Raw genomic sequence first — 26,590 nt, 5'->3', positions numbered from 1 at the left:
CGTGGATCATACCTTGTCGTGTTTGGTTGTGCACCAAACACAGTCTCAGGCAAGACTTCCAAATCCAGAGCCTTCCACCCCATGGGGCTGATAGAACTCATGTCCTTATACAGACATAACATGTCCCCGCTTGTGGCACAGAAATATTTAATAAAACTGACTGTCCTACCAATCTTCTGTTCAGCTGGGATCAGACAACTCTGCTGAGATAGAAGAATTCTCCATCTACTCCAGCTCCACAGTTTCTCAGGGGGGCTGTCAGATCTGCTGATGTGTTCTTTAGAGACTAGATCAAAGTATTTTGTTTGTGAAGAGGTAAATAGTTCAGATTTTGACCTTACCATTAAAAGTGCAGGAAAACAAGATATTCTGCCAGTGCTCTGATCTCAGAAAAGAGTGGAGCTTTTAGTGTATTTTTATATTTGGGGGTATTCAAACATGAAGAGAAATATATTAATTTGTTTGTTTGAATTTTAGCTATGGGGAGTCATTAAACAAGGATACAGATGCAAAGGTAAGGTACTTTGTACTTTGTTAATTTTAAACTATAATTGATAGTGAATGGTAAAGCCCCCCGATCATCCTGAGATCCATTGCTATGTCTATGGACCTATTCAATCAGACCTCTCAGGAAGGAGAAGACTGATTCAAGAACAGCATAACAGATGGTACAGAAGAAATGCAAAGATGAAGAAAATTGTAAATGACAGCTCTAATGCTTGGCAAGACAAAATTCAGAGGGTTTGGAAACAGACCCTCAGATGTATATATTAAAGGGATGTCACTGGTCTGTTTACCAGTTTACCAGATGTATGTTGCTACAGGTAACGTACATAGAGAACACTAAAGATTTCGTGCTTTCCAGGGAGGCAACAGGGAGAAGTGTGAGAGCTATCTTAGATGCTACACCAGAGCCACTGAATCATGTAAACTTTGGTGTTTTTTTATAGACTGTGGAATGAACTGTCACAAGCAATGCAAAGACCTGGTTGTGATAGAGTGCAAGAGAAGACCCAAAACTTCAGTTGCAGACAGCAGCCCAACATCTGCTCTTGCATCAAGCCTCTGCCCAGTAGGAGTCAAAGAGCAATTCCATGGTAAGAAAAGATCACTTTGAAAAGATCAAAAGATCTAGATAATATTTTCTTTGCTCCTTTTTCTTTTAAAGTTGAGTTTTACAGCATCGTTTTAGATTTTGTTAACTGCAGTGTTTTATCAATATAGAAACTAGAACCAGGTATAAGCGAGTTTGTATCAAGTAACACCATTCCAGTTCTAAGCTGAATAAAGATGGACTCCCTATCTGGGAGATCTCTTGTCACACTACACAATGTATGGTACGCAAATTCCACACAAAAAAAGAATAAATCTTCTGCCAGACTCTCATGAGAACTAGATGCCATGACCAGAACAGCTGACAGGTTCCCTTAACTCTCTCACCTTGTGACAAGCAGGTCTTGTTTTTTAGCACTGTTGTAACATTGACTATTGCACTGTTACAATTCTGACTCAGATTTTGATGTGGAGTTTATGAAGTCAGTTTACTTATGTATCTGTGTGCTAGGAAAGCCAAGACCTTATCTTTATTTTTCCACTTTAGTAGCTGCAGCTGTAATTCCTTTTCATCTATCCATCTTTCACAGAATCAGAAATGAAAAATATATACCTCTCTGTTCTTTTCTCTTTATATCAAACAAGCTGTATAAACATTTCATATTGTGTATTACCATGTAGGCTCCCAAAGCAGTAAGTGTTGTCCTTGAAAAACACCAAGCTACTTGTGTTGTTTTAATTTTGATGTTGATATTCCAACTCTCTCCATATTCACTTTCTTTGATTTTCTCTCCTTTGCCTATATCTAATATTCTTCAAACCTGTTTCCTGCCACTTTAATCATCAACCTTTCCTGTCGTACTTAATATTCATACTGCTGGACTCCATCTTAGTTTTCCTATTAGCACTTACATGGAGCTCAGTGTGGCCAATTTCTCTCGATACTACGTGCAGCTCTATGATTGCACCTGCAGCACTATGTAATAACCAGCTCATGGGATGTCGTGCTTACAGAGATTGAAATGTAGTGTGTGGCCTGGTCCAGCACCACCCAGTACACCAGGATGTGGTACCTCTCAACACTATGTCATGTCAAAACATGAGAATTCAGGTCTAGATTGAAGACGTACAGATGAATTGATCATCCATATCCTCATTTAATTCTCCAAAGCCTGAAGCAGCTACTGGACTGCTTGTTCTTTCCCCTCGTGTCTGAACATACAGTCTTATTCCGTTTTCTTCCCAACGACAGAAATTACTGAAACAGGTCTTTTTAAAATCCTTTAATCGCATCTTTTACCCATGGCTTCTAACATTGTGGGTTTGCCCTCCCCCTCTTTTTACTTTTAACCACAAAAGTAAAAATATTTTATGATGATGTATGCAAAAGCAGGGTAAAATGAAAAACATCATTATTTCACTTTTATAAAGTGGGTAATTTGTATCTTACAGCTTCATGTTGTGGTAACACTGAATGAGTATCCATATTTAATCTTCCAGCCCAATAGCTGATGTAAATGGTCTGTATAAAACCTCTTACCCATCTCTAGATTTTCTCCAGCTGACCTTGATAGCAACCTGTTTTCCTCTTACTGATCCACATTTATCTTACTGAGACGGGGCAAAACGTTGTTCCAAGAGACACAACATTGAGAAACTTCTAATGACAACTATTTTGGAGAGCAATGACTGTAAAAACCAATACGGAATAAATGTTTTGTTTATTAAAATGTTTTATTACTATGCCTCCTGTTTCTCCTTTCCTGGGATAAGACCTTTCCTCAGTTTACCATATATATTTTAAAGGACAAGAAGAAGGATCATTCACCTTTCCTAATGGAGAAGTAGTGGAACACAGTGAAGACAGCAAAGACCGAACCATTATGCTCATGGGTTCCTCAGCTCAGAAAATCTCAGTGAGATTGAAACCAGCTGTGGTTCATAAAGGTACACAGACTGATCCTGTACTGCTGGCTGGTGATATATGTCGTAAGCGGAGAGAGAAGAAAGAACACAGGATGCCAGAAAATCCTTATCTCCAGACAACTCCACTATCCACGTTTCCGAGCCCAATTCTAGGCCGCAAAAAGGCATTTGTTAAGTGGGAAAACAAGGACTCCAGCCAGAAAACGAAGGAGGAACATCACAGCTGTAAACCCTCATACCAGGAACTTGAGCAGGTACACACATAATGAAACAAATTCTATTTCACACAACAGTACCAACAAATGATTGGCGGGTGTAGGGAAGGGGCTGGGTGGGAAGGTGTCACCCTACTCCACTGTAGTTAATTGCCAGTTTAACTGAAATTAAACAACCCATGAATAGCATCATAAATTCTCAGCCTCTTTTAACTCCAGCAATGCTTTACTTCAATTATAAATTTTAGCACTAATATAGGGCTTAAGGAATAAATTTTGAAGCCCTCGTTATGATCACGCTGATCCCTGTCAGTTTTAGAAAGTGAACATAATCCAGTCACTGAGGACAGGATGTTACTCCAGAAAACGTGGAACATAGTTCTGAACTTCTTCCTGAGTTTGCTGGCCTCTGCTCCGCTATGTGACAGAATATATGGGGTTGGGAGGGCAGGCAACGCTGCTTTTGTTCAACTGACAATTTTAAGTCACCAAGAAATTTTACTGTGTCAACAGACGTGATGCTTCTTGCTAGATTTCACCTTCATCAACCCAGTTGTGTCTCATCTTATCCTACAAGTGATCTGACAAAGTAGCTATTCATAAGACTGTATCACCTCACATTTGGCCCAAATTCAGGTTTGTAGAAACAACACCTGCCAGACAGATTAATGAAACTATCACAGCATCAACAGTGCAACTGAGTATAATTATGAGAAACAGTCAGACTTATTTTCATACTTGACTCATTACTTACCACTATTCTGTGAATGACCAGCATGGAAACAGTCTAACAACAGGACTACACCCTGATCTTTGAATGATCAGTATAACTTTCACAATATTCTTTGCTGTTGTTAAAGTGAATTCATCTTTTATGGAAGATGAATGGTTTATTCAGACAGAGGTTAGGGGAGGAAACTTCCAATACAGACCACTTCCCTTTCAATCAACAGTATATTCAATATAACAAGGATGTGAAGCACGGATGTACTTATAAAAACTTACTCCTTAAAATGTCCCACTCATATGAGTCCCACAATTTACACTTGACCTTGCTCCCTCAGCAGATCCTGACCTCAATTACTAAACAGCAGATGATGTTATAAATTAACGGCTCAGGCTGTGGTACATCAATTTCTGCATTAGTAGAGCGGTGAAGTGTGAGCTGTGTTGTTGTTTCCCATAGGCTACTGCTGTCATGACAGGAGCAGGGGAGGGTGGATAAATGCAGGTTGTGGACATGACTTAGATACCTGCTGCTGAGAAGTTTAGGAGGATACACAAAAGACAGACCAGTGACTATGGAAATGTTCAATTAAGTTTCAGGTTCTGTTCCACTGATAAGAGCTATACCAAATTCTGTTTATGGCAGTCAACCTAAATATACAACCAGACATCCTGAAGCAAATGCAAAATGAAATACAAATCTCTATCTTTTTGTTTGTTTAGGAAAGAAATATTCTAAAGGCAGACAATGAAGGTTTGAAGATCCAACTGGAACAGGCACATAAAAAAATTGAATCTCTCACAATCCAGAGAAGAAACCATGTAGTTGACAGCCTACAACACAGAGACTGCTCCTAGCAGATGAAAATCTGCAGAAGAATGTAAGACTGAAGGAGGGGCTATGATAAAGCTGCTTTATCAAGTGAACTGGAGAGAGAGTCTGAAGGATGTTAAGCAGAAATGTTCTCTTCACTCAACACATTTCCCTATTAAACATACACTCCCAAACGCATAAATCCATTCCTTTGACTTTTTAAGGTAATTTAGCATTATCTGTGCAATGAAAATAGTACCTTCGGGGTTTGCTTTTAAAAGTAGTTAGTGTTGCTGAAGTCTCTGTTCATGTTGAAGATCACGTGGATTCCCCAGTGACTTGGCTGCCAGCAGCACACCTTAAGTCTGTGTTCTGACACCAACTGTTCTGACAAAGTAGCTGGTTCACAAGACTGTGTCACCTCAAATTTAGCCCAAACTCTGTTTTGTAGAAAACAAATGTTTTCTACATTTCTACATTCTACAGCTGAGGAAATAAATCTGTAGAAATACCACATTAAAAGAAACAGTTCCTTATCACTGGGGCTGGAACCAATTAAAATCATGAACTCTGACCTTTATTTCCAAAGCTTAACAAGAACATTAAAATAAGTAGTTAAGCTAATGATATTTGATTAAGTCTTAGACTTTAGGATAAACTGACAATTTTTTAAAACCTCTTTCAGAGCTTTAGAAGTTCTGCTGCTCAAACGCTTACCTTTATTAAGGTAAAATAATTGAGACTAGAGACTTGACATTGAATACTGCTTCCATCTTTGCATTCCATGCCATGAGTTGGAACACAGTCCTACTTATTTGGCTTAAGGGATAACGTCTTGTCCCCATACAGTTGATATGGGACAAGGTTGACTATTTTTCTCTCATGTCAAAGTGGATGCCCTGGTTGAGTACAACCTTTAGAGCCATAATATGAGTGAATCTGTACAGTAATCCCAGTGCAACAGCTACTGTATTCCAGCACTCCTAACAAGGTTTCCCCATTTTCTCTCTCCTCGATTTCACATGCACTTTACACAGAGTCAAGATGAAGTGTGCTCTTATGTCTGTAAATTTTGTATAGTAAAAGGTATGAGGGAAATAATTTAAAGATGCAAAGTGTACACATTGTTAAGAAACAACAAAAGTGTCTTTCAAGTCACTGATAAATCTACTTGTCAGAACAGCCAAATTTAAAATTGCATTTGCCTTCCAAGAGAATCTGTACACTTACTGTTGTATAAAACTTGCTTGCATTCATCAAAGATTTGTCATCACACATATAAGCATCAGAAACAAACTCCACTCAATGCTCCTCAAAACTCCTGTTACCAAGTCCATCATAGATTGAAATTTAGTCAACCTATAACAACAGCATGTGTGCTTTGTGTTCAAACGTATAATATGTATAAATATATATTCCATTCACAATTTACAGTCACAATGAAGTATATGAATGCTGTATTTATAAAGAAAGTAAATTTGAAACTACCTGCCAGTTTAGTGATTCTTGTTCTGGAGAGATTGCACTGTGCTTGCAACTCCATGTATAAGTAAAAACAAATGGATGGAAAGAGTAGTAGTAGTAGTAGATTTTCTGTTACATTACTGTAAATAACTGAAATGCATAGGAAAAAACCCAGCAGCTCTGAAGATTGTGCAGCTTTTTTTTCTTCATACACTAAACCTGAAGTATTAACAGTAACATGGAATTGCACTTTGATCAGTAAAGCAATCAGAATGGCTTTCAACTCATGTCTGCAAACTTGCTTTACCCATTTTCTGTAAGCTTCTTAATTTTGTCCTCTATTCAGGGAACTACAGCAAGGTGTATTTCTAATTGGCATTTAGCAAATAAAAGTCTCTTTCTGCAATAATTAAACTAGATAGAAGTTGAATATATTTTCACATATTTCAAAAATAGTCCAAAAGAGCACGTAAGACTCATAAATCTTATGCAGACAAGATAAATGTTCACTTGTGGTTTGGTCTAAACTCTAGATTCTAATTGAATTTTTGTGTATGCATATACTTGGTCTATGATTGAGGGTAGAGATCACAAACAAAACCTCTTGTTTAAAAGAAAAATTCCCTAACATCAGCAGCTGGCCCAAAGGCTACTGTGTAACTAGGCTGAGTACTTAAAACTCAAAATTGAGTTATGACCATAGATTTGTACAGTCTCAAGTGCTAAAAATGTTTTGCTGTGTTGTCTTCTTGTTCAGTCTGAATGACTTAAAAGAGATCTGTCTGCAAGAATGTCTAAGAGAACAAGTGTGCTGAAAAATTCCTGCTGCAAAGAAGCCAGTTGATATCTGAAGAATTTCAGAGCTCTCTAAGTACCTTCAGGCTCTCTTTTTGCCAAAAGCCATTAACAGTTTTTTTCTGCCTCTCTTGTATTTTTTTTAATGGTGTGAGTCCTTTCTTTTGAGACTTCCTTTTTCCTGCATGAAGGACTAATAGTGGAACCTAACTACGTGGAAAGTGTTAAAACTGACAAAGCTACCAACAAAAATCACTTGCATCTGTGTTAATCTTCAAGGTGCTTTATGTTAGGAAAAAAGATACAATTAAAAGTGCTGTTTATAAGTCATGGTAGCAAACACTGATATTGAAATTTATCTTGTCATGGCTAATTTAAATGAAAACACTCACCTTTTTCCTTCTTCAGGTTCAGCTGCACATACAAGAAGACAGAAAGAACAAGCGCCAGTCCCCCATCCCCCATTTACTTTTTAGGTGTGCATTCTGGTCATTTAAAGTAAATAGACTGAGAAATATCACAATTAACAAGGCAGGGCTACTGTTCATATTCAGGTTAAACACAACCACTTCTACATTAGCTTATATATGGTTTTGGAACTATGCTTTTGTTCAGTAGCATCTGTTATTTTGTTGTAATTGATCTCTATGACAACTTGAAAAAGTTATAATGCTGTCTGAGAAGACTGAAAATGTACAGATTGTAAAGATTTTATATAAATTGTAAGATTTTGGTTCAATATTTATATTAGAAAAAATATTAAAATTGCATTTCATGCCTCTGATATTCATCTTTCTTGACTGTCACTTGAGCCCCTTTGGCAGGATTAACCTAGTACCACAGTATCTAGTCCAAATTCACCTTCTACAAGCCTTGGAACATTGCCAGAGAAAACTTAGGAAGCTAGGTATTTGCAGATGATTCTTTTGGTATTTTAGGGGTTGACACAGTACAGACACTGCTTTGGTACTCACTATTCCAAGCATTATAAAGCATCAGTCTTTATGATCACAGTCTCTCACTTTTGTTAAGAATGCTAATTTTGAAAAGATTTCACAGCACAAGAACCAAGTTTAAGTGAGGCTTCTGTTGTGTCTGCTAATGCTGCCTATTCCACAAGACAGCACTGTAGGACTCTAAAGACTTGTTATTCTTTACCTTGTAGTAAAACATCTTCTCTTAAATGTGTGGGGTAATAAACATTCACTCAGTTATCTTCAGTCATATGAGGGACCTGAGGGAAGGGGAGAAGTGCAATTCCTATTTATATGGGTAAATCTGCTCTACAGTCTGGCACATAGAAAACAAGCTGAGGTTTTCTTCATCATTACAGACACACACAAAAAAAATTCAGAAGTAATTGGAAAGTATTTCCTAAGTTTACATAAAGACAAAAGTAATGATCATATAGACCACATAGATACAGATCATGTATGTTTTTTAACTAAGATAAAAATAAACTGAGATTCCTTAGCAATCCCAGACAATGTAATAGGGATATACTTGTGACATAACGTGCCTGTTAAACTTGTCCTACATAGTTATCCACAGCCTTCTCTATATTTTTTGTCAAAAATATCTGCTATTTTTCATCACCATAAAAAGTAAGTTTCATTACTCTTGTAAATCACAAGCACGAATTCTTCCTTACAAACACAGGAGGAACATATGATCATGGATCCAAATCACACTACACAGATGATGCAACTAACTTCAAATACAGTGCTTTATTCCTCAGTGTTTACAGCTGTTAACAAAAGTGTCTTTCTCAATTCCTGGAAAAAAATCCCCAACCTATTTTTCAGTTCTCGAACAACAAGACAGTGCTCATCTAGGTTTTCATGAAGTGTGAATAAACACAAAAATACTCACAAACATATATATGAAAATCTTTTACTTACAACAGAATTTTTGAAAATACTTTTTTCCAAGACAAACAAAACTTGAGGTTTAAATCAATTATTCTCATGGCGTTATTGCATCATTTGACAGATTAAAAGCATACATTCTGACAAAAGAGGACAGCAAATGATATCTCTATGAAATGTGGTGGTGCTTACTTTAGTTTTCACCTCCTGACTTCACATTTTGAAATTATTTAAGAAAAACTGAAATTTTCTTTTTTAAGAAAAAAAATCTTAATCCTATTTAAATTTCCATCTTTTACACGGTCTACATACATATAATTGAAATGTGATATTGAAATAATTTAACTGTTAGAATTCAAGTGGACATGTACCTGGTTCACTCGATGATTTACTTCATTCATAACTGTCCTGCCTACTACAAGCAGGATGAACTGAGGAGTGTAAAAATTCCAAGGGCACATCCACATCCGCAATTACAACAATTCAACTAAACTGGTGCAACTTTGCATCCTCAGAATAATGAAATCTTTAAGCATAGATAAGTAGTTTGATTTTCCTTGAGTATTTCCCTGGTGAAGCAACATGCTTGAGTGCTGATTACTTGTAACAAAAAGTAACATTGGGATGAGCAAACAGAATTTTATCTTAAGGCTTTGGTTGTTAAAAACTAGTCTCCGTTCTTTTGCTGACCAATACTTCAAGGCCAGCAGTCTCCCTTGGTATGTCATCAGTTTGTAAGCTATTCCAGAGCATTAAGCAAAAACCATGCTCAAAATTAAGAGAACCTGTACTTTTGCTCCCATGTGACCCATGAGAGTCTCCCCATCAAAACTGCAGAGGCTGCCAAGGGCTTAGGCCACAAAGGAGCATAGAAAAAAAATGGCAAAGGAACTATATTGTCAGCAGTTGGGTGCCATTTAGCCTATATTGCAAAAGTTCACATCCAAGCTAACATGTTCAAGCCAGGAAAACTCCTCCCTCTTTTCGTCAGGCACCTGCTGTAACGCTAAAGCCAGGGTAAGGCTGTATCTATCACATTAGAAGCAGCATTCTCAGGCAAACTATGATCAGAGAGGAAATAACACGAGAAAACCATTTGAAGGTTATCTGAATTAAAATTTCAAATTAAAAGGTTGGTGACTGCTAATTAATAAAAACTACACAAGCTTTTGAAAGAGATAATAATTTGATTTTGAACAGAGCTTTACATTCATGCATAAAGCTGCCAATGAAACAGAACATGATGCATGTGTTTATGAAAGTAAAAAAACATCTTTAAAGCATACCAATGGACACCAATAGGAAATTTGTGCAAAAAGAACTTTTAACTGTGGAACATAAACCCAAAATCAAATCCTAAAGTTCAACCTGCAGTTAAGCCTATAGCTACAAGTGCTTCAAGGCTGCCATGCTATTTAACCAACAGATAATCCCAGGCTTACCAGATGCCTTCCTGAATCTTTCTGTAGTAAACTGACCCTGATAAATATTTGTCATGAGTACATACTCAGGCATCATCCCCCTGTTCCATCTCTCTTCTCAGGAGTGGCCTCACAGCAGGGGAGGAGATCTAAAAGTCACTGGACAGCAGAAACTGTCTTCTTTAAGTGACAGCTCTAAATTTAATTCCTGTCTACATATATTTACAGCCATAACCGGATGACAGCTAACTCCTAGAGTAACACTGTATGTGAGGGAGAAGGCACCCATACCGTATCAAGACAGAGTTTCTTTCAGGCTGGGAGAGCAAGAGAGAAATCACTGAGGAAGGGCAACAGCTGTAAGAGATGTCTTATTAACTGGGTAGTTCGTGACTCCCAAAGACAGCAGGCAGGGGAGGGGAAAAAAAGAAACTGGGAGAAGAAGAAATGGTATGTTCTTTCTTAAGAAGTTCAGCTTATTCAAACTTTATGTCTCAAGGCTGATTCAGAAGGATATATACATGAATTCCTACCACACATGATGGCTGCAGGTTTTCTGCCCAATCTGGTCTTAAAATACTTTCATGAAATGCCAATAAAAAGGAAAACAAGTAAAATGAAAATAATATACTATCAAAACTCACCATGATTCTGAGTTTACAGTACATGCTCAGACCTTCAATAGTTTCTGATACATTATGACCATAAAAACCAATCTGATTTTATTAGTTTCTGTAAGAGTATTAATTCAGAATGTTACTTTAATGTTAAGTTCTGGAAGAATAATCCAATCTAACTTAATAATTTTGACCAAAGCCTTAAGGATTTCAACATTTGAAATTAAAATTCAATTGCACGTCCCACATCAAAACTAGATGAAGAGAAAAAAGCCTGAAAGCATTCTAGAGGCTTTTAAAAGTGGTTTTATGGTTCTTACGCCTAATTTTTTTTTTTTTTTCACACAGCATTTTGGAGCAGGGGAGTAGATATGCAACATGCAATAACTAGAGAAGTCTGAACATTGGTATATTTTTGTTTGTTAGAAAGGGTTTTATTCAGTTTTCTGAGGCTTATTTTAAATAAAATGACATAAAAAACACCATATAAGCAATATTACAAACAAGGACTTTTGTCATCACATTTTAGTATAAAAGCTCTGTTAACTAAAAGGACTCAATGAGAACATCAGTTGGTCTAAATGCAATGATTCATATGGTCATACTTAATTCTAACCTAAACTCAAGTCAAAATATCTAATGTCTAATACCAGTAAACACCACCACTATATTTTGCCAGTTGTTCTGTTAAGATTTACAGTACTTTAGTATCTTCGATATCCTCCTCTTCCACCATATGGATCACCATAGCCTCCCCTGCCACCATAACCTCCCCTGCCACCTTGGAAGCCACCTCCACCTTGGAAGCCACCTCCACCTTGGAAGCCACCTCCACCTTGGAAGCCACCTCCACCCTGGAAGCCACCTCCACCCTGGAAGCCACCTCCACCCCTCCCACCACCTCTGAAACCTCCACCTCCTCCTCCTCTACCTCCTCCACCCCCCCAGTTGCCCCTTCCACCACCACCACCTCCCCAGCCACCTCTTCCACCACCTTCTTGTCTTTTTTGCCACGGAGGCATTTCAGGAGGAGGTGGTTCAATCTCTGTTGGTCTGCCTCCACGATCAGGTACTCTCCCCATCAGAACCTATATGGAAAAATAGGTCATTTTTAGAGTTAAAAAATAGTAAGTTGAAGAGACACAGGACTCTTCTGCTATGGACAGAAAACCACTTCCTGCTCTTTTAAGGAAATATGACCCCTCAGTGAGGTGCTTGACAGCAGAATCCCTATTCCCTGTCCTTGCAACACCACAACAAAACTCTGAAAGTGTTCTCATTTTCCACCTATAAACAACATAACTGCAGCTAGCTAGCTCATATTACTTCTGTGAAATTTTTATGAAGCACACTACACACACATGAAGTATTAGTATTGCAATAAGCAATGTACATCATTCAAATATAATACATACGAATACCCAAATATATATATATTCATATAGAAAACATTCCTTATGATGTGGCTCTTCTACTTGAATTTCAAAGTTCAAGTTCAAACCTAACCGGCTGGCAAAAAACAAACTGGCACACTAACGCACAACTCTCAAAGGAGTGGGTATTAGCATGAAATAAGACAGACTGTATTAGACAAAGTTACATGAAACATTAAGTTGAAAAACACAGAGCTATCTGAGCAGGGTTTTTTGTTGTTGTTTTCATATTTCCTAAACTCTGTGTGATCAATGTTTACATTCTCTGGTCAGTCCCAGGCACTCCAACTAAAGTCCCCTCAAGGAAAAAAAACACCTTTCTCTGAGATCCTAAAATAATTAAGAAATTTCAGTGTCTTTGGGATCAATAAACATATTAAAGGGTATCTAAATGAGGCACAAAACCTTAGAAAAATTTGTAAATATGGGATTAATAAAAGCAAGTTTAGTTACCTTTTGAATGTTATTACTTGTAAGCTTCAGCTTTTATCATACAAAAGAAAGGAGTACCATGTTGATTTATTACTGTAGCCAAACCAAATAATTTTATTTTGCAGCGAAAGACATTTCTACAGAAACTTTTGTGATTTATAATACACTGATGAACTAAGAAGGCTGGTTAACAAACCAAACAACACAATCCTGGCAACAGGTAGCCCAGGAACTGATACCAGAAATACTTACATGTACCCTTAACTTGAGGTGTGCAGTTCCACTGAACTCAGGAAGTCATTTATACACACATCCCCCCCGCACATGCACACACGTGAACACCCCCCACCACTGTTCCTTCTCATCCACACCACTGTTTCATCCTGTTGCACGACTGACTGTGTAGCAAGATAAAAAAAGAAGTTGCTGTAATGTGTACTGGAATACTGCAAACCTTCTTTTCATTGAAAAATGAAAATGCTAAGCAAAGAATATAGTTCCGGAATTACTTTTGATAGGTCTGTAAAGTCCCATGTCCTTCTATCACATCCCAGAAACAAAAAGCATACCTTGTTGATGGCACAGACGGTATTTTCCCGTGTTGATCCACTACTTGTTCTTATGATCTTGGATAAATCTTCGCGAGCAGCAAGAAGGTGAGCTAATGTAATAGTTGACTTTGGAGATAATGCATAGCGCTTAGGTTGATAGATACGTGCTATTTCATCTGTTTTTACCTAAATGATAAAATCAAACACAACTTACTTGGTATCCATAAAACACATCAATTTACTGTAAACCATGTACTGGTCTCAGTGAGTTTCAATGTGAACACAAGGTGTAGCTTCTGTAAATATAGATCCTCTTACAAAATATGGTACCAGTTATTACTGATTCTCTTCATATTGGTGGAGCTATTAAAGTACTGCTGATTATGTATAACTGATGCTGAAATTCAGCATCATTACAACAGAAACTCCTCTATCCACTGGCATCAAACAGATACTTTTATGTCTTCCAACATGCCTACAGATTAAAACTTAAAGAGTCCACACTGCTCTCTCTGGAGCTTTACAAAACTGTATTTAAGAGATTACTTCTAAATGTGATAACTGTTAACAGCACAGCTTCAAAGGTAAATTTGTGGAAACCTGAAAATGTATTAATGCAGCAAAATACTTGTGCAAGCCATGAAAAACTGAGACTGAGAAGGGCAGAATATTTGATTTTTTCCAGGCATGCTTTGATGTTTCATTTGTTTAGCAAAAAAGAAAAATAAATACACTTTCTGGGAACATCTAGAATAATCTTCAGAGCGAAAAAATCATTTGATCTTGGCTAGACCAGACAGCAGGTGCTGTTCCTTTACTTGGCTGTTTTGCTAGGTTATTACTCCACCATTTATGGACCCATTTCTGTCTGCAAACTTCAGTCCCCCCTCTTGGGGACTGAACAAGTTAAAAAAAATAAAGACTAAAAATGCCACACCATCCAAATCAGAGAAATGTATCAATACCTCTTTAGTGGTGGGGGGAAAAGGCAAGCTAATAAATAAACTAGAAAAGACAACAATTTGCCTCTTGGCTTAAAAAAATATAAATCTAAAGTAAAGTATATCAATGCCAAAACATTTTCCATCCCCAAAACCTTCTTGAAGAAGTCATGAAGAAATATCCCTACAACATAAATAGGGGAAAAAAAAGATTAAAAATAATACGTAATTTTGAATTAATATGTAAGCTTTTTATTTCTGTAACTGCACATATTTCACGTCAACAGTCTTAAAAAGACAGAAAAATTAATAACTTGACTATCATCATTAAAAAGCTCTTTAAACTTTTTCTATTGCAAAAGTGCATTTATTGTTTTTCACATTGTTTGAATGGAACAATAGCAAGGGACTAAAGTTTTAGTCTGCTTAAGTTAGTCATCAGTCAACTATATTACAGAAGTATCCTTTGCATTTGAAGATATATAATTGTCTTGGTACAGCTGTAAGGAAGTTATACACGTAGGGATGACTCCTGGCTTCTGTGAACTAAATGCCCCCCTTTTCCTTTCTTGCAGCATAAAAGCATTCACAACCCTGTCAGAAAATACACAGTCAGCCAAAAAAGTACAGCAGCATTTAGACTCAGTCTAGACTCATCTAGATTCCTGTCTGCATGTGTCAATGACAAATTGTAATGTCACGAAGACTTGTAACAATCCACACTTTCAGTAAGCTTTTCAAATTTTAAGATTTATCCACCTTAAGCTTTCTACCTTTGGAGGGAAAGCTGATCTTGCAGCTTATAAGCAACAACATCTGTCTCCAGCTTCTCACATGTATGTTCTTCAAATTACAAACCTGGTGTATTTTATCTCCCTATTCTTTTGGAGAGAAACAAGATCTATTTCTAGATCAGAACTATGAGACTATCATTACTATTTTTTAATATACAGTTTTAGGAAATAGTACAAATAAAATTATCACAATTAAATTGATACCAGCACAGCAAATCCAGAGGAGTGCTTTGGAATTTTTAGCAACCTGGAAGGTTAAAGTAATTGTGTGATTGTCTCACACAAGCTGGTATTCAAATAACCTGTTCAACCAACCAGCTCTTCATTCAGTAGTACTGAATCCAAGATAGGTAGCAGTCACTGTAATTTGACTGACTTTATAAGCAGTCCCAGTGTTTGTCTTCCTCTTGCATCTACATGAGAAGTACTGAGGTTCCTTCCTAATTTACATGATAGGAGAGGATTAGATATAGAAAAGAATAAAGGGAGATTCAAATTTATTAAACTGAGAAACCCCAACAGAGGATGCTAGAATTTCTAACTGTGAAGCTATAAAGAGTCAAAGAGGATGCACTGCACCATCTGATGAAATCCTCCCCTTTCCTCAGTACCTGGGATTTGAATATTACAACCCAAGATGAGAGGCTGGAAAAAAGACAACAGTAATGAAGGGTATTTACATGGTATGCATATTCTGTAGGAAGACCTGGGGAACTGTAGCCGACTCCCACCCACAGGAAGCAGAGATTACTTTAAGTTTACCTTTGCTCTATCAGACCAGCCAAAAGACTGTACAGTCACGTCAAGCCTCTTCATTAACATGCGTCGCCGACATTCGTACTCACTCCGAAGAGCATCATTGATTTTTTCCAATCTTTTCTGCAGTGTTACAATAAGAAAATTCAAACACTCAAATATATAAAGTTATAGAAGTCAATTCAAAGTTAACCCCATTCATCAGCTAACATGTTTACCCCTAGGTGACCACTATAAACTACATAGCATCTATATAACCCAAGAGTAGTATGTATATACAAAATGTTTTGAAAGTTAATAATGGATGAATCAACACAAGGTCTGTTTTATAATGCTAATTCTGGAAGTATCTGATTATCGTTAACATTTAGCAATTAAATTTTAGTATCAATATTTAGCAACGGAACAATGACTGCAAAATAGGCAAAGCTAAACGAGGCTGTATGCATTAATTTTGACCATCCTGCTAAATACTGAAGATAAATCGAGAAACTTTACCACTTGGTCAGAATTCAGAGGTTTTGTTAGCAGTGATTTCCCCACATGTTTATTTTGAACTTTTGCAAGAACGTCCTTTATCTGAAACAAAACACATGCATCTCAGAACACAAACGATATTTAGATTTATTTCAGCACAATTTTTCACTATCACATTTTGGTACTAGTAAGATCAAACACAGCAGATCTGTTTTAGCAGACTCCACGAAAACAGGTACACATCTTCTGGCTTATGATCCATTACAAAAAGATTTCCTGAATACTTTCATAAAATGACCAGCCTCTGCACAAAAATATTTTGTCATGTTACTTCTCCTGATAATAGAACAAAGCTATACAGCAAATTTATCAAATGCATATAGAAAGTAGGACTAGTTAAACTACTCATTTTACATATTACCAAGTGTTGTAACTACAACAACTGCAAGCTAGCAGTTCTGTGGCAAAACGCTAGACTGGGCTACAAAATCTGGTGATGGGTGCTAGTAAGGAAGGCAGGGGAGATGATATGTATGCAGTCATTCTCTCTCAAATTTTGCTCTAATCCTATAATCAGTTGCAGCTAACATTACGTTTTAAGACTTTTGCATTCTCTCCAAAATAATCTTACTTATACTTCTTCCATTAGCTCTTGCCCTCAATAATCCCATCTAGAATGCTCTCTCTGCCTCCCAAACACCACTGCATTCTCCTCTCTCATTACAAGAAATCTCTACCTTCTCTTCTTGAGTGAACTTCCTTTGGCACAGCTCTTCTAAAACCATTACCACGAATGCCTACAACACTTGTACATAACTTTCCAGCCAACTGATTTTTTAGCTGGAGTAGACTGCATGCATAATACTGTTCCTGCAAGTTTTGTACACAGTCTAATGGGGAGAAGAACTGTAGCGCTGCAGGGGGTTGTTGTGGTCAAAGTGCAGGGCTTGGCACTTGGCCTTGTTGAACCTCATTCTGCTGGAATCAGACCATCTCTCCAGCTTGTCCACGTCTCTCTGAAGAGCCCTTCTGCCTTCCAGCAGATCAACATTCCCCCCTATTTTTGTGTCATCTGCAAATTTGCTAATGGTACACTCAATCCTCTCATCCAGATCATCAGTAAAGATGTTAAACAGGACCGGGCCCAGCACTGATCCCTGGGGAACACGACTGGTGACCGGACACCAACAGGATGCAGCCCCATTCACCAGCACTCTCTGGGCCCGGCCCTCCAACCAGTTCCTGACCCAGCACAGAGTGCCCCTGTCCAAGCCACGAGCTGCCAGCTTTTTCAGGAGTATGCTGTGGCAAAAAAATTATAATTATGGGGAATCAAGTAAAACAAGAGTAAAACTAGTGTTAATTTTCTTTTACATGTCAAAGGAAGGATTAAGGTAGTGCATGATCTACAGTAAAACCTGTAGCTGGGGACAGCCAATAGATACGTTTGCAAGGATTGTAAGACTTCATGTAGACACACAGGTATTTACACTACATTTATCATAAAGGTATGGTTCAAAGCTCAGAGTTTTGAGCTCCACATACTACAGAAATATCATCTCCAGGGATTGCTAAACCAAGGTGTATATATTTTGTTCTTTTACATCACCTCTGGGCAGCACTGGCACGTTAAAAACACAATACCCCAGAAAAAAATATTGTGCAGTGAGCAAATTATGGGAAAACAGTGTTTTGACTCCAGCAGAAAAGACAGCTTAGTAGTATCTGAAAAGCAGCCATCTAATTATTGTAATATTCCCTGCTGTTGTATTCCATCCATATAAAAAAAACCAGGTTAAAATTAGAGGCAAAGTTCAGTTTCATGTACCCTATTGATCCCAATACTCTTCTTTCTCTGATAATTTTTGTTTCTCTACAACATTTATTTTCTTTATAAAAAGCATTCCAGGGCTGTCTGCCCATCTCCTAAATGCAGCCAACTTTTTTTTGATTTTGCTGAAGCATGTACACGGTGCCTCTCATATTCCACTCCAAAATTCAAATGCACTTCAGCACAAACTATTTTCGAATTTATACATTATGTCTGAAGAATCAAAATCTAAAGTTAATAATCAACAATAGAGCAAGATAAGTATGACAGCAAGAGATGAAGAAATCAGTAATTAGTATAGAAGAAGGCATGAACAGCAGATGAATTAAAAATTCTACTGGTAAGAAGTGTCTATCCATACATGATTAAGGTCAGAAATACAACCTCAAAAGTTCTAATGAGCTGAAAGGAAGAGAGTTTTATCAACATGAGACTGGCTGCTGGAACAAAAACCAACACAACAGAATGAAAACAAATCCTCAATGTAATTTGCAGCTAGAGTGTGAAAGAAGATCTGAAAACCAGTGATGCTGAATATTATCTGGAGATTAGAATTACTGCAAGTCACTGAGCTCCACATACAAAAGCCATATATTGTGCCATCACAAATCTATCAGCACCGCATACTCCTGATTTCTATAGACTGAAAAATTAAAGGAAGTTTAGAAAGCACAATTAAGTAAGATAATAAATGAAAATCAGAAGTAAAAGAAACAAGAGCAGCTAAACGAAACAATCCTTTATTGACTGAGAAACTACACCCAAATCTCTGCAACCTCCTTCTTCCTAGTTAAAGAGAATACCTATGTAATTTTTATCCAGTACTGGTTTACTAATCAAGGAGCAGTTAAGGAAGAATCTTTTCACTGATGAACTTGTCCATGTTTGTGACACACTGTAAAGTCATACCCAGATTACTGAAACTCTACTCCTCACTCCCACCAGCAGGCTCATGGGGAAAACCTGTTAATACAATGGTGAAATAAGCTGAGCTGCCTTACAGCTGCAGAATACATTGTCCAGCCTTAACTGGTGACAGAGCTATGAGCACAGGAACTTTGATATACACCTGTTTGCCAGAGGACAAGAATATGCTATAAACCACATTCCCAAACATGAAAGTTGCCCTAGATTAGGCAGGATAAGCAGGAGTTTAAAAAACCCCACCATAATACCAAAAGCAGTGTCCAGACAAAAGAGCAGTGAAAGAATACTCAAAGAAATGCAAAACAAATTGTCACAGCCCAATCACTCTAAAGTTTTCACATATTCAGCTGTAAGAAAGCAAACCCAGTAATTAAAACTAGATCGAGATGAGTATACTTAACTATTCAACAAACTGTGTAATCCATGACCTTGGTAACACTAAATATTTATGAAATTGCTTTGGAAGTTCACACACTCCCTAAAAATTGAATGAAAACAAATTAGCTCTTGGATCTGTTTGAGACAAAAATACCAACTTCAAAATCTGCTGTATAAAAATACACAGTTATTCTACTGTTATCAAAAAAAGCATATCTTTATGTATTGAACATGACATTTTTCATTTGTTTGTAATTTTGTACTTCTTTAAAAACATTTAGCTCACATTTAATTACCATGTTCAATATATTTATTAATTATCATTATCCTCTGTCAAAACACAGCAATAATTTTTGTTTAACACCTTTTGCACAGATAAACATCATAGGCACCTCCAGGGTTTCTATGACTTTGAAAAATCCTGACCTGGGAAGAGGTGTAATTTTATTAGTTTACATTTTAAGGAAAGAATACTGTCCTAATTAGTCATAAGGTGTACTGCACAGCTGCAGAAAGATCACCTAAAATCTTAAGCACAAAATAATTTTAACCATCCTCTGTCTCTTTACAATATACCTGCAGATAATTTCAGTACTTATCTAACTTTATATACATTTTTGTTTGACCTTTATATCTGGTGAATAGGATAACTCTTTTGTCTTGTTCCCTGAAACTACATAAATACTCCACTGTACAGGCATCATTACATCTGCAAAATTATTACACACCAACAGTTAAAAGTAACATATTAACTTAAATATTAATAAATTCTAGGAAGTGTGCCCAAATATTTTAAAAAGCATTCTTCTCATATTTACTTAAATGCTATTTTAGCTTAGTTTTGATTTAGTTTCTTTGGTAACTCTTTGTAGTTTTTCATTCTCTACTGATGTGTGAAAAGCAGGGAACCACTTTTCACATATCAGAAAACTTTTCTGAATCTTTCATCAATGTTCCCTTAGAATTGACAGGGCTTTTGGCACAAAAATTCAGAATGAATCCTAGAGTTGCACTTACAAATACACTTTACCAGGGAACAGCACCTTAAACAACTAAAAAATTACTATTAGTTTTTCAGTACTATACCATAAAACAAAATATATTTAGTGGTAGAAGGCTGTAATACTGTCAGTTTCTCTCTCACATTTTCTTATGTTGATAACCACAATTCCAGTTAACGACAGGAGATGTAAAAGAGACTAGCTATGATTGTATATTCGAAGTTTGAGCTATTACAAAGCTCAGTTAGAATGAAGAAAGAAATTCTCATTTTATACTAGTCTTTTAAATGAACTAAAAGTTATTTAAAACAATCAACATTCTGATGTTCCACACCAAAATACAATGTGTCATCTGCCCTTTGGCAGATTGCTGCTGCACAGCCAAACTACTCTCAAACTACTCCCACAGCTACTGAGAAGGCTGAAGATGCCAGACAGAGACAAAGAGTAGACATGTTGAAATGCTGCAGATACAATAAATACATATACTAGATCAGTGTGATTCTACTATGAGTGATATAATACTAAAAATCAACAGTGCAACTTTAGGCAGAATCTAATTAAATCAAAAGCCATAAATATTTGCAAAAATATTTTGCAATCATTTTATGTGAATTTTTGTGAGAATATTAAAAAAGGTAAGAAATGGTGCTATGAAAAAAGTGTTTACAAACCCAATGAACTTTAACTGGTGGTATCACCTTTCTAATGCAGCTTTACCTACAAATGTAGGTCTCTAACTCTGTAACATATCAAAATAACTCTGAACCTGTCCTATATTAAAGTAATAGGTGAAGGACAAGCGAATAGATAGTTGAAATTCTACAAAATCTAAGAGGTAGGAAAAAATCCTTTGTTTATAAGGGATGAAACATGCAGAGAAAAATTTACACTATTAATTTGGAGGCACAAACTACTGTTGCTGCATTTCTGGACTCCAAAGTGAGTACAAGTGGTATAACCATTGTGGAACTAACAGATCTGAAAACTACTGGAAAATAGCCCAGACAGTACTATTTCAAAACAATAAAATAAAAAAAAATAACATGCTTTAAAGATTCTGCTCATTTCAGTACTTCTGAAACTGTAACAGTTTACACAAACTGTGACAGCAACACTACACACACAATTGAAGCCTGTGGTCTTGTCTGATAGGAAATCTCAGACTTTGAAAAAGGTGTCAGCAGGTGTCTAATAATTCAGACAAAATCTTCTAGAATCACTATGTGTGTATGTGCACCAGGTCTGGTCTTGCTGTCCCACAACTGCAGATCAAGAGTCCTACCCCTACAATGGGACTAAACTAAATCCATACTGACAAGTGAAGCAAGGAAGCAAGCCACTGGCCATGGCTGCAGCATAGAACACATGGATGTAAACACGGGTAACACCCACAGAGGGAGATCAGCAGTAGCAGGCCAGTTTAAATCAATTAGTTATTAGCTGTAACTCAGACACCTGAATTCTCAGAAAACAAGGCTAAATTGTTTCTTCATCCTTTCAAAAATATTTAACATAAAGACTAAAGATTTCCTTAGAACTAAATAGATCAAGCAAAGTTAATAGTGCAGGAATAGACATTTTCATTGTCACCTTAATTTTCACAAATGAATCTATCAAAGCTTTTGTCTTGTCAGACTAAAGATATACAGATGTAAGAAAACCATGTAACAGGCCCTCTCCCGAAAATCTCTGAATGGTCAACGGCTCACTGGTTGATGAGGAGGAAGTTAAAAAGCATAATCATGTAAAATCATGTAAAAAGATTTCAGAAGCATATAAAGGCATGTAAAAAGACTCAGAAGCAGAGGGAGTTTTATTCCTCTGTTAAGGGGGGTTGGTCACCCACTCTCTCCCCAAATACTAGAGAGAAATAAACAGCAAAACTTTCAGCTGTCTGACACAAAAGATAAATGCCACCTCAAGAGCCTATTTACATTCTGCAATAAGGAAATCAGACTAAAGATCACAACAGTGAATTGAGTTAGAACCTGGAGGGCCATGACACAAAGAACCTGTTGAATAAGGTTTAAGGTGGCTGACTTCTAAACTGGCTGAGTACTGGCAATTCAGGCATTTTCATCCTCTTCTGCAACTAAAGCAATGGCACTAACAAATCAGTACTTGCCACTAAGAAATTGATAAACTAAGAAGACCTAATTTAAGTTTTGGATATTACATTCAAATACATCCCAGAAATAACTAGAGATACGTAAATGCACAATCCGTTATTATCCAAATCTTCTGCTTGCTATAGCACATTTGAATGGGTAAGAGGAAATCTGATACCTTAAACTTGCAAGGCAAAGTATATCTCATTAAGTAGATGGCAACCTCAGGGAAATGCTGAAATACTTCACCTCATAACTAAAACAGTTTAACTTAAAACACTAGGCTGGCTTTCAGAATTAAAATTCCCTCAAATTTGTCAGATAGGGCTTTTATGCATAAGACTGCTGGGCCCTTAACTCTAGGATGAATGCTTACAGAAATAATAATTATAGTTTGGCAATAAAGAAAACACATAAAAGCCCATACCTTTTGTTCCACATTGGTTAACAAAGGAGGAATACCAGAAGATGAGGAGTTTGGCAGATCCAGTGCATCACAAATAGCTTGCACTTCCTGAATAATTTCATTGTGCTTTTCCAAATGAGAGCCTTTGATTTTCTTGCTGTGCAGTATCTTTAAAGCCTGAAGTTCTGTACTTAGAAATACTAAAGAGAAAAGCGTTATTATGGCAGATTTAGAGACATAAATAATTCTGCATCCACACTCACATATACAGATACAATATACGCTTACAAGACAACCACGATAAATGGAAGACTCTCAGTTCTCTTCTGAACAGGTCAGTATCAGCTTTCCATTCTTTATCCAAACTCCCTCTCACCTGACTTCCTACCTTCAGTCCACAAATTGCATTTAACTGCTCAATTCACTTCCACCACCAGAACCCTAGTTCCTTGGCTAGTTTCATATTATCACATTGGTTCCTGCTGCCACTCCTTTGTCCAGCTTAAACTTTGACTTCACTTCTCTCACTCCTGCTTTCAGTAGCTTCAGATCACACAGCATTTCTGTTCAAGCTGTGCAGAAACCTCTCAGAAAAGCAGGAAGCAAGGTCTCAGTTTAGGAGAACTGGAACTAGATCAAGAGAAAGATCAGGAGGCCTCAGTAGGTTGAACCATACTGAAAAGAAATTTTAGTTTCACCTAAAACAATTTTCTAATACTTTTCAATTTTCCACTTCACACAAGTGAGCTGATGTGCGCTTAGCTGAGTTGTAATGATTGTACACATCAACTTAAAGACATATGAAGAACTCTTTAATGGAAATTGTACAGTGATGATAAAGCACGCGTGTAAAATACTGTATTATAGATGGGATAAATGGTTACTACTTACACAGGAGTTTAAGACAATCTTCTTTCCCTCTCAATCTGTCCTTAACGTCTCCAGATATAAGTGACGAATATGGACAAGCCATTTCTCTCAGAAAGCCACTCATCTCAAGCTGGAAACTCTCTATGTCTTTGATACCTATGGAAATAAATGCAAAGCTTATGTCTTTTTACAGAATCACCAAACTGCAATCTAATTTTCTTAACTTATACACTTAAATTGCAGATTTCAACAGCCCAGACAAAGACTAACCACCTACCACACTAACAACATTTTCTTTTTTTCTTGAAAAAGTCCTACAAGCAGACAAGCCTTACAACAGTATATTGTACTCATGCTTTGAATGAGAAGCTGAATTTGTGTCTCTGAAGACACAAATGCAAATGAACATCCCAAGGAACTGAACAGTTTGTCACAAAATAATGTGTCAATCCAATTAATTTTCTGATGAAAAAATTACAGGAGTCATGAGCCCATTATTTTCAGTGACTGGTTTTAGTTTTACTACTTTTTTTGTGAAAACATAAGTAATAGGAAATCTCATCCAAATTCCAGCACTCAACAGAAATAATCAGGTAGCACTACTGAGCACCTTACATATCTACACACAGTGCTGAATGGAATGCTGCATTGGACCAACAAGATGAAAATACCAGGCACTGCAATTTAAGCCATAAAAATATGATTACATATGTTAATTACTTTTTATATTTATGTAGACCTAAATCCACCCAAAATAACCTTTTTTTTTTCCTTTTGAAACCATCTTCACAACACAAGACTTTAATCTAAGAGCTACATATACAGAAATATCAGTCTCAGCTGGGCTATCTTTCAGTTATCTTGTAAACTTCAACACTGTAACTTCATTGTTAGCTGAACAACAGGGGTCTAAATCCACTAAACAAATACAAAATTGCTTTACTAAATTTGCATTCATATACCATCTCCTGAAGTGATGCTTTCTTCCATATTGCAAAGTGATTTTATTTGGGAACCTAACCAAACACAAAGCTCAAAAAATTCTGGTGAAGACAATCCATTTTCAGCTGCTTTGTTCAATGCCTCCTCCTCCAAGAGAGCACCTGTGTACCTGCACAGACAGAGAAATATTAGTAATAGGAAGTAAGTTTAATGTAAAATATACATGTTTTTAAATTATTTTACTATAAGCTAGTTAGTAATTATACTTGAAGGAATTAATCTTTGGAAGTTACTTTTGTCAAGGAATAATTCAGATTTTTTTTTTAACACACCAAGAAACTATTGGTCAAACAATATAGTTTGTCAGAAAACAGGAGGCAGGCATTTTTACATGTGTACGTGAAAACAGACTTTTAAGTCTCAGAACAAGCTTAATAGAGAACTTAAGTATTAGTTCAAGCGTTTAGTCAAATTTCCTTTTACATTAGTAATTCACAGCCCTAGAGTACTGCCAATTAGACAACGGAAAATTACATCGTTTCTGCTCCGTAGCATGCGAAGCACATCGCGGGAGGTCGGCAGGCATCAAAGAGCGAGACGCTGCCCGCCCAGACGCCGCTGCCGCCCCTGTGTGACTGACCCCGGTGTGTTCCCCCGCACCTCCCGAGCGGCCGCGCCCTCTGCCCTCCCCGCTCACGCCCAGGGCGAGCCCCCGCACCCGCCGTGACCACGCTGCGGGGCAAGGCCCGAGGCCCGACCCCACCGGGTCCCCCCGGCACCGCCGCGACGCGGGGCCCGTCCCTCCGCCGACCCCTCTCTCCTCTCCGCTCGCCGCCGCTCCCGCCTCCGGCCCGGCCTCCCGCCCGCGGCAGCGGTGCCGCGCTCCCCGCCCGCCCGGGTTTCCCCTGGCCCCCCGCAAGGGAAGCTGCTGCCGCTCCCCGGTTACCCGAGGGCCTCCAGCGCGTCCAGGATGTCACTCTCCATCGCCGGGCCCGGCGGCAGCTCCCTCATGCCGGCGCCGCGCCGCGCGGTGCCCGCCCCAAACCGGCCCTCCGCAACCCGCGCCCGCCGCCGCGTTCCGCTGCCGCCGCGGGAGCCCGGGCGGGGAGGCCCCGGCTGCGCCCGCCCCTCTGCCGGGCCCTCCCGCCCGCAGGGGCTGCAGAGCCACCGGGGGCCGCCGCGCACAGGCGGCTGGGGATGAGTCGTTCGTGGAAGCCCGGGCTGGTTCTGCCTTTCCTCCCGCACCGGGGCCCTCACCCTTCCCCCGGCGGGGCTCGTCTCCGGGCCCTGCGGCTGTGCCGCGGACGTGGCCCAAACCCTGCCTGGTGCATGGGCTCAGCCGACACCTACCCCTCTCCATCGGGCACCAGCCCCCTGAGAAATGCGGGACCAGGAGATACCACTGCCACCGTTTGAGCTCCGGACAAGGCTCATGCCAGGGCAGCCGGCTCTGCGGCCCTTAGAGCTACCCCAAGCCACTCTAGGACATGGTTGAAAAAAACAGCTTTTTAGGCCTGCACCTCAGTGGTATTTCTGGGATCTCTCAAATTGTGAAATTCTGCACGAGACAGTGCAGACCTTGCCTCCAGAGCACCTGCAGTCCTGGCTTTCCTCGGCTCTGCTGTGCTGGTTTTGGCTGGGATAGGGTTAATTTTCTTCCCAGTGGCTGGTATGGGGCTATGTTTTGGATTCATGCTGAAAACAGGGTTGGCAATATAGATATTTTTGTTATTGCCTAGCAGTGCCTACATAGACCAAGGCCTTTTCTGCTTTTCATACTGCCCCGTGTGTGAGGGGGTTGGGGATGCCTGGGAATTTGGGAGAGGGCACAGCTGACTGCA

General features: G+C 38.3%; 2 protein-coding genes across 5 annotated transcripts in view; one reads left to right on the top strand and one right to left on the bottom strand.

Annotated features, from left to right (window-relative positions):
* Window positions 1-7,777, top strand: part of RASGRP1 (RAS guanyl releasing protein 1) — a 40,485-nt gene extending 32,708 nt beyond the window's left edge. The window contains exons 14-18 of one of the 2 annotated variants that reach the window (XR_003570705.1): window positions 478-514; window positions 951-1,097; window positions 2,860-3,233; window positions 4,644-4,958; window positions 7,402-7,777. Coding sequence is in view for 1 of the 2 variants with exons in the window: in XM_027879293.1 (XP_027735094.1) it covers window positions 478-514; window positions 951-1,097; window positions 2,860-3,233; window positions 4,644-4,778 (693 nt within the window). In the remaining variant the exon portion in view is untranslated. Of the gene's footprint in view, window positions 1-477; window positions 515-950; window positions 1,098-2,859; window positions 3,234-4,643 lie in introns of both variants that reach the window. The other variant, XM_027879293.1, reaches the window with a different exon arrangement.
* A 918-nt stretch (window positions 7,778-8,695) lies between these two features.
* Window positions 8,696-25,814, bottom strand: FAM98B (family with sequence similarity 98 member B). Of its 3 annotated transcripts, XM_027879296.1 has the most exons (9): window positions 25,696-25,814; window positions 24,770-24,918; window positions 23,829-23,963; window positions 22,959-23,137; window positions 16,305-16,385; window positions 15,813-15,929; window positions 13,334-13,501; window positions 11,861-11,987; window positions 8,696-11,800 (listed from the first exon to the last, which is right to left on the bottom strand). In XM_027879296.1, the coding sequence occupies exons 1-9, from the start codon at window positions 25,758-25,760 to the stop codon at window positions 11,604-11,606; spliced, it is 1,218 nt and encodes a 405-aa protein (XP_027735097.1). In that variant the 5' UTR covers window positions 25,761-25,814; the 3' UTR covers window positions 8,696-11,603. The 3 variants fall into 3 exon arrangements, with proteins under 3 accessions (XP_027735097.1, XP_027735095.1, XP_027735096.1); XM_027879294.1 differs by having other exon boundaries at window positions 8,696-11,987; XM_027879295.1 differs by lacking the exon at window positions 25,696-25,814 and adding an exon at window positions 25,286-25,389 and having other exon boundaries at window positions 8,696-11,987.
* Between the last annotated feature and the right edge of the window lie 776 nt (window positions 25,815-26,590).

This window comes from Empidonax traillii, unplaced genomic scaffold (assembly GCF_003031625.1).
Source record: "Empidonax traillii isolate 1590-97213 ecotype Southwest subspecies unplaced genomic scaffold, ASM303162v1 scaffold53:size2875158, whole genome shotgun sequence".
Lineage (NCBI taxonomy): Eukaryota > Metazoa > Chordata > Aves > Passeriformes > Tyrannidae > Empidonax > Empidonax traillii.
The sequence above is the reverse complement of the archived record's forward strand: the minus strand, read 5'-3'. Positions and strand labels throughout refer to the sequence as shown.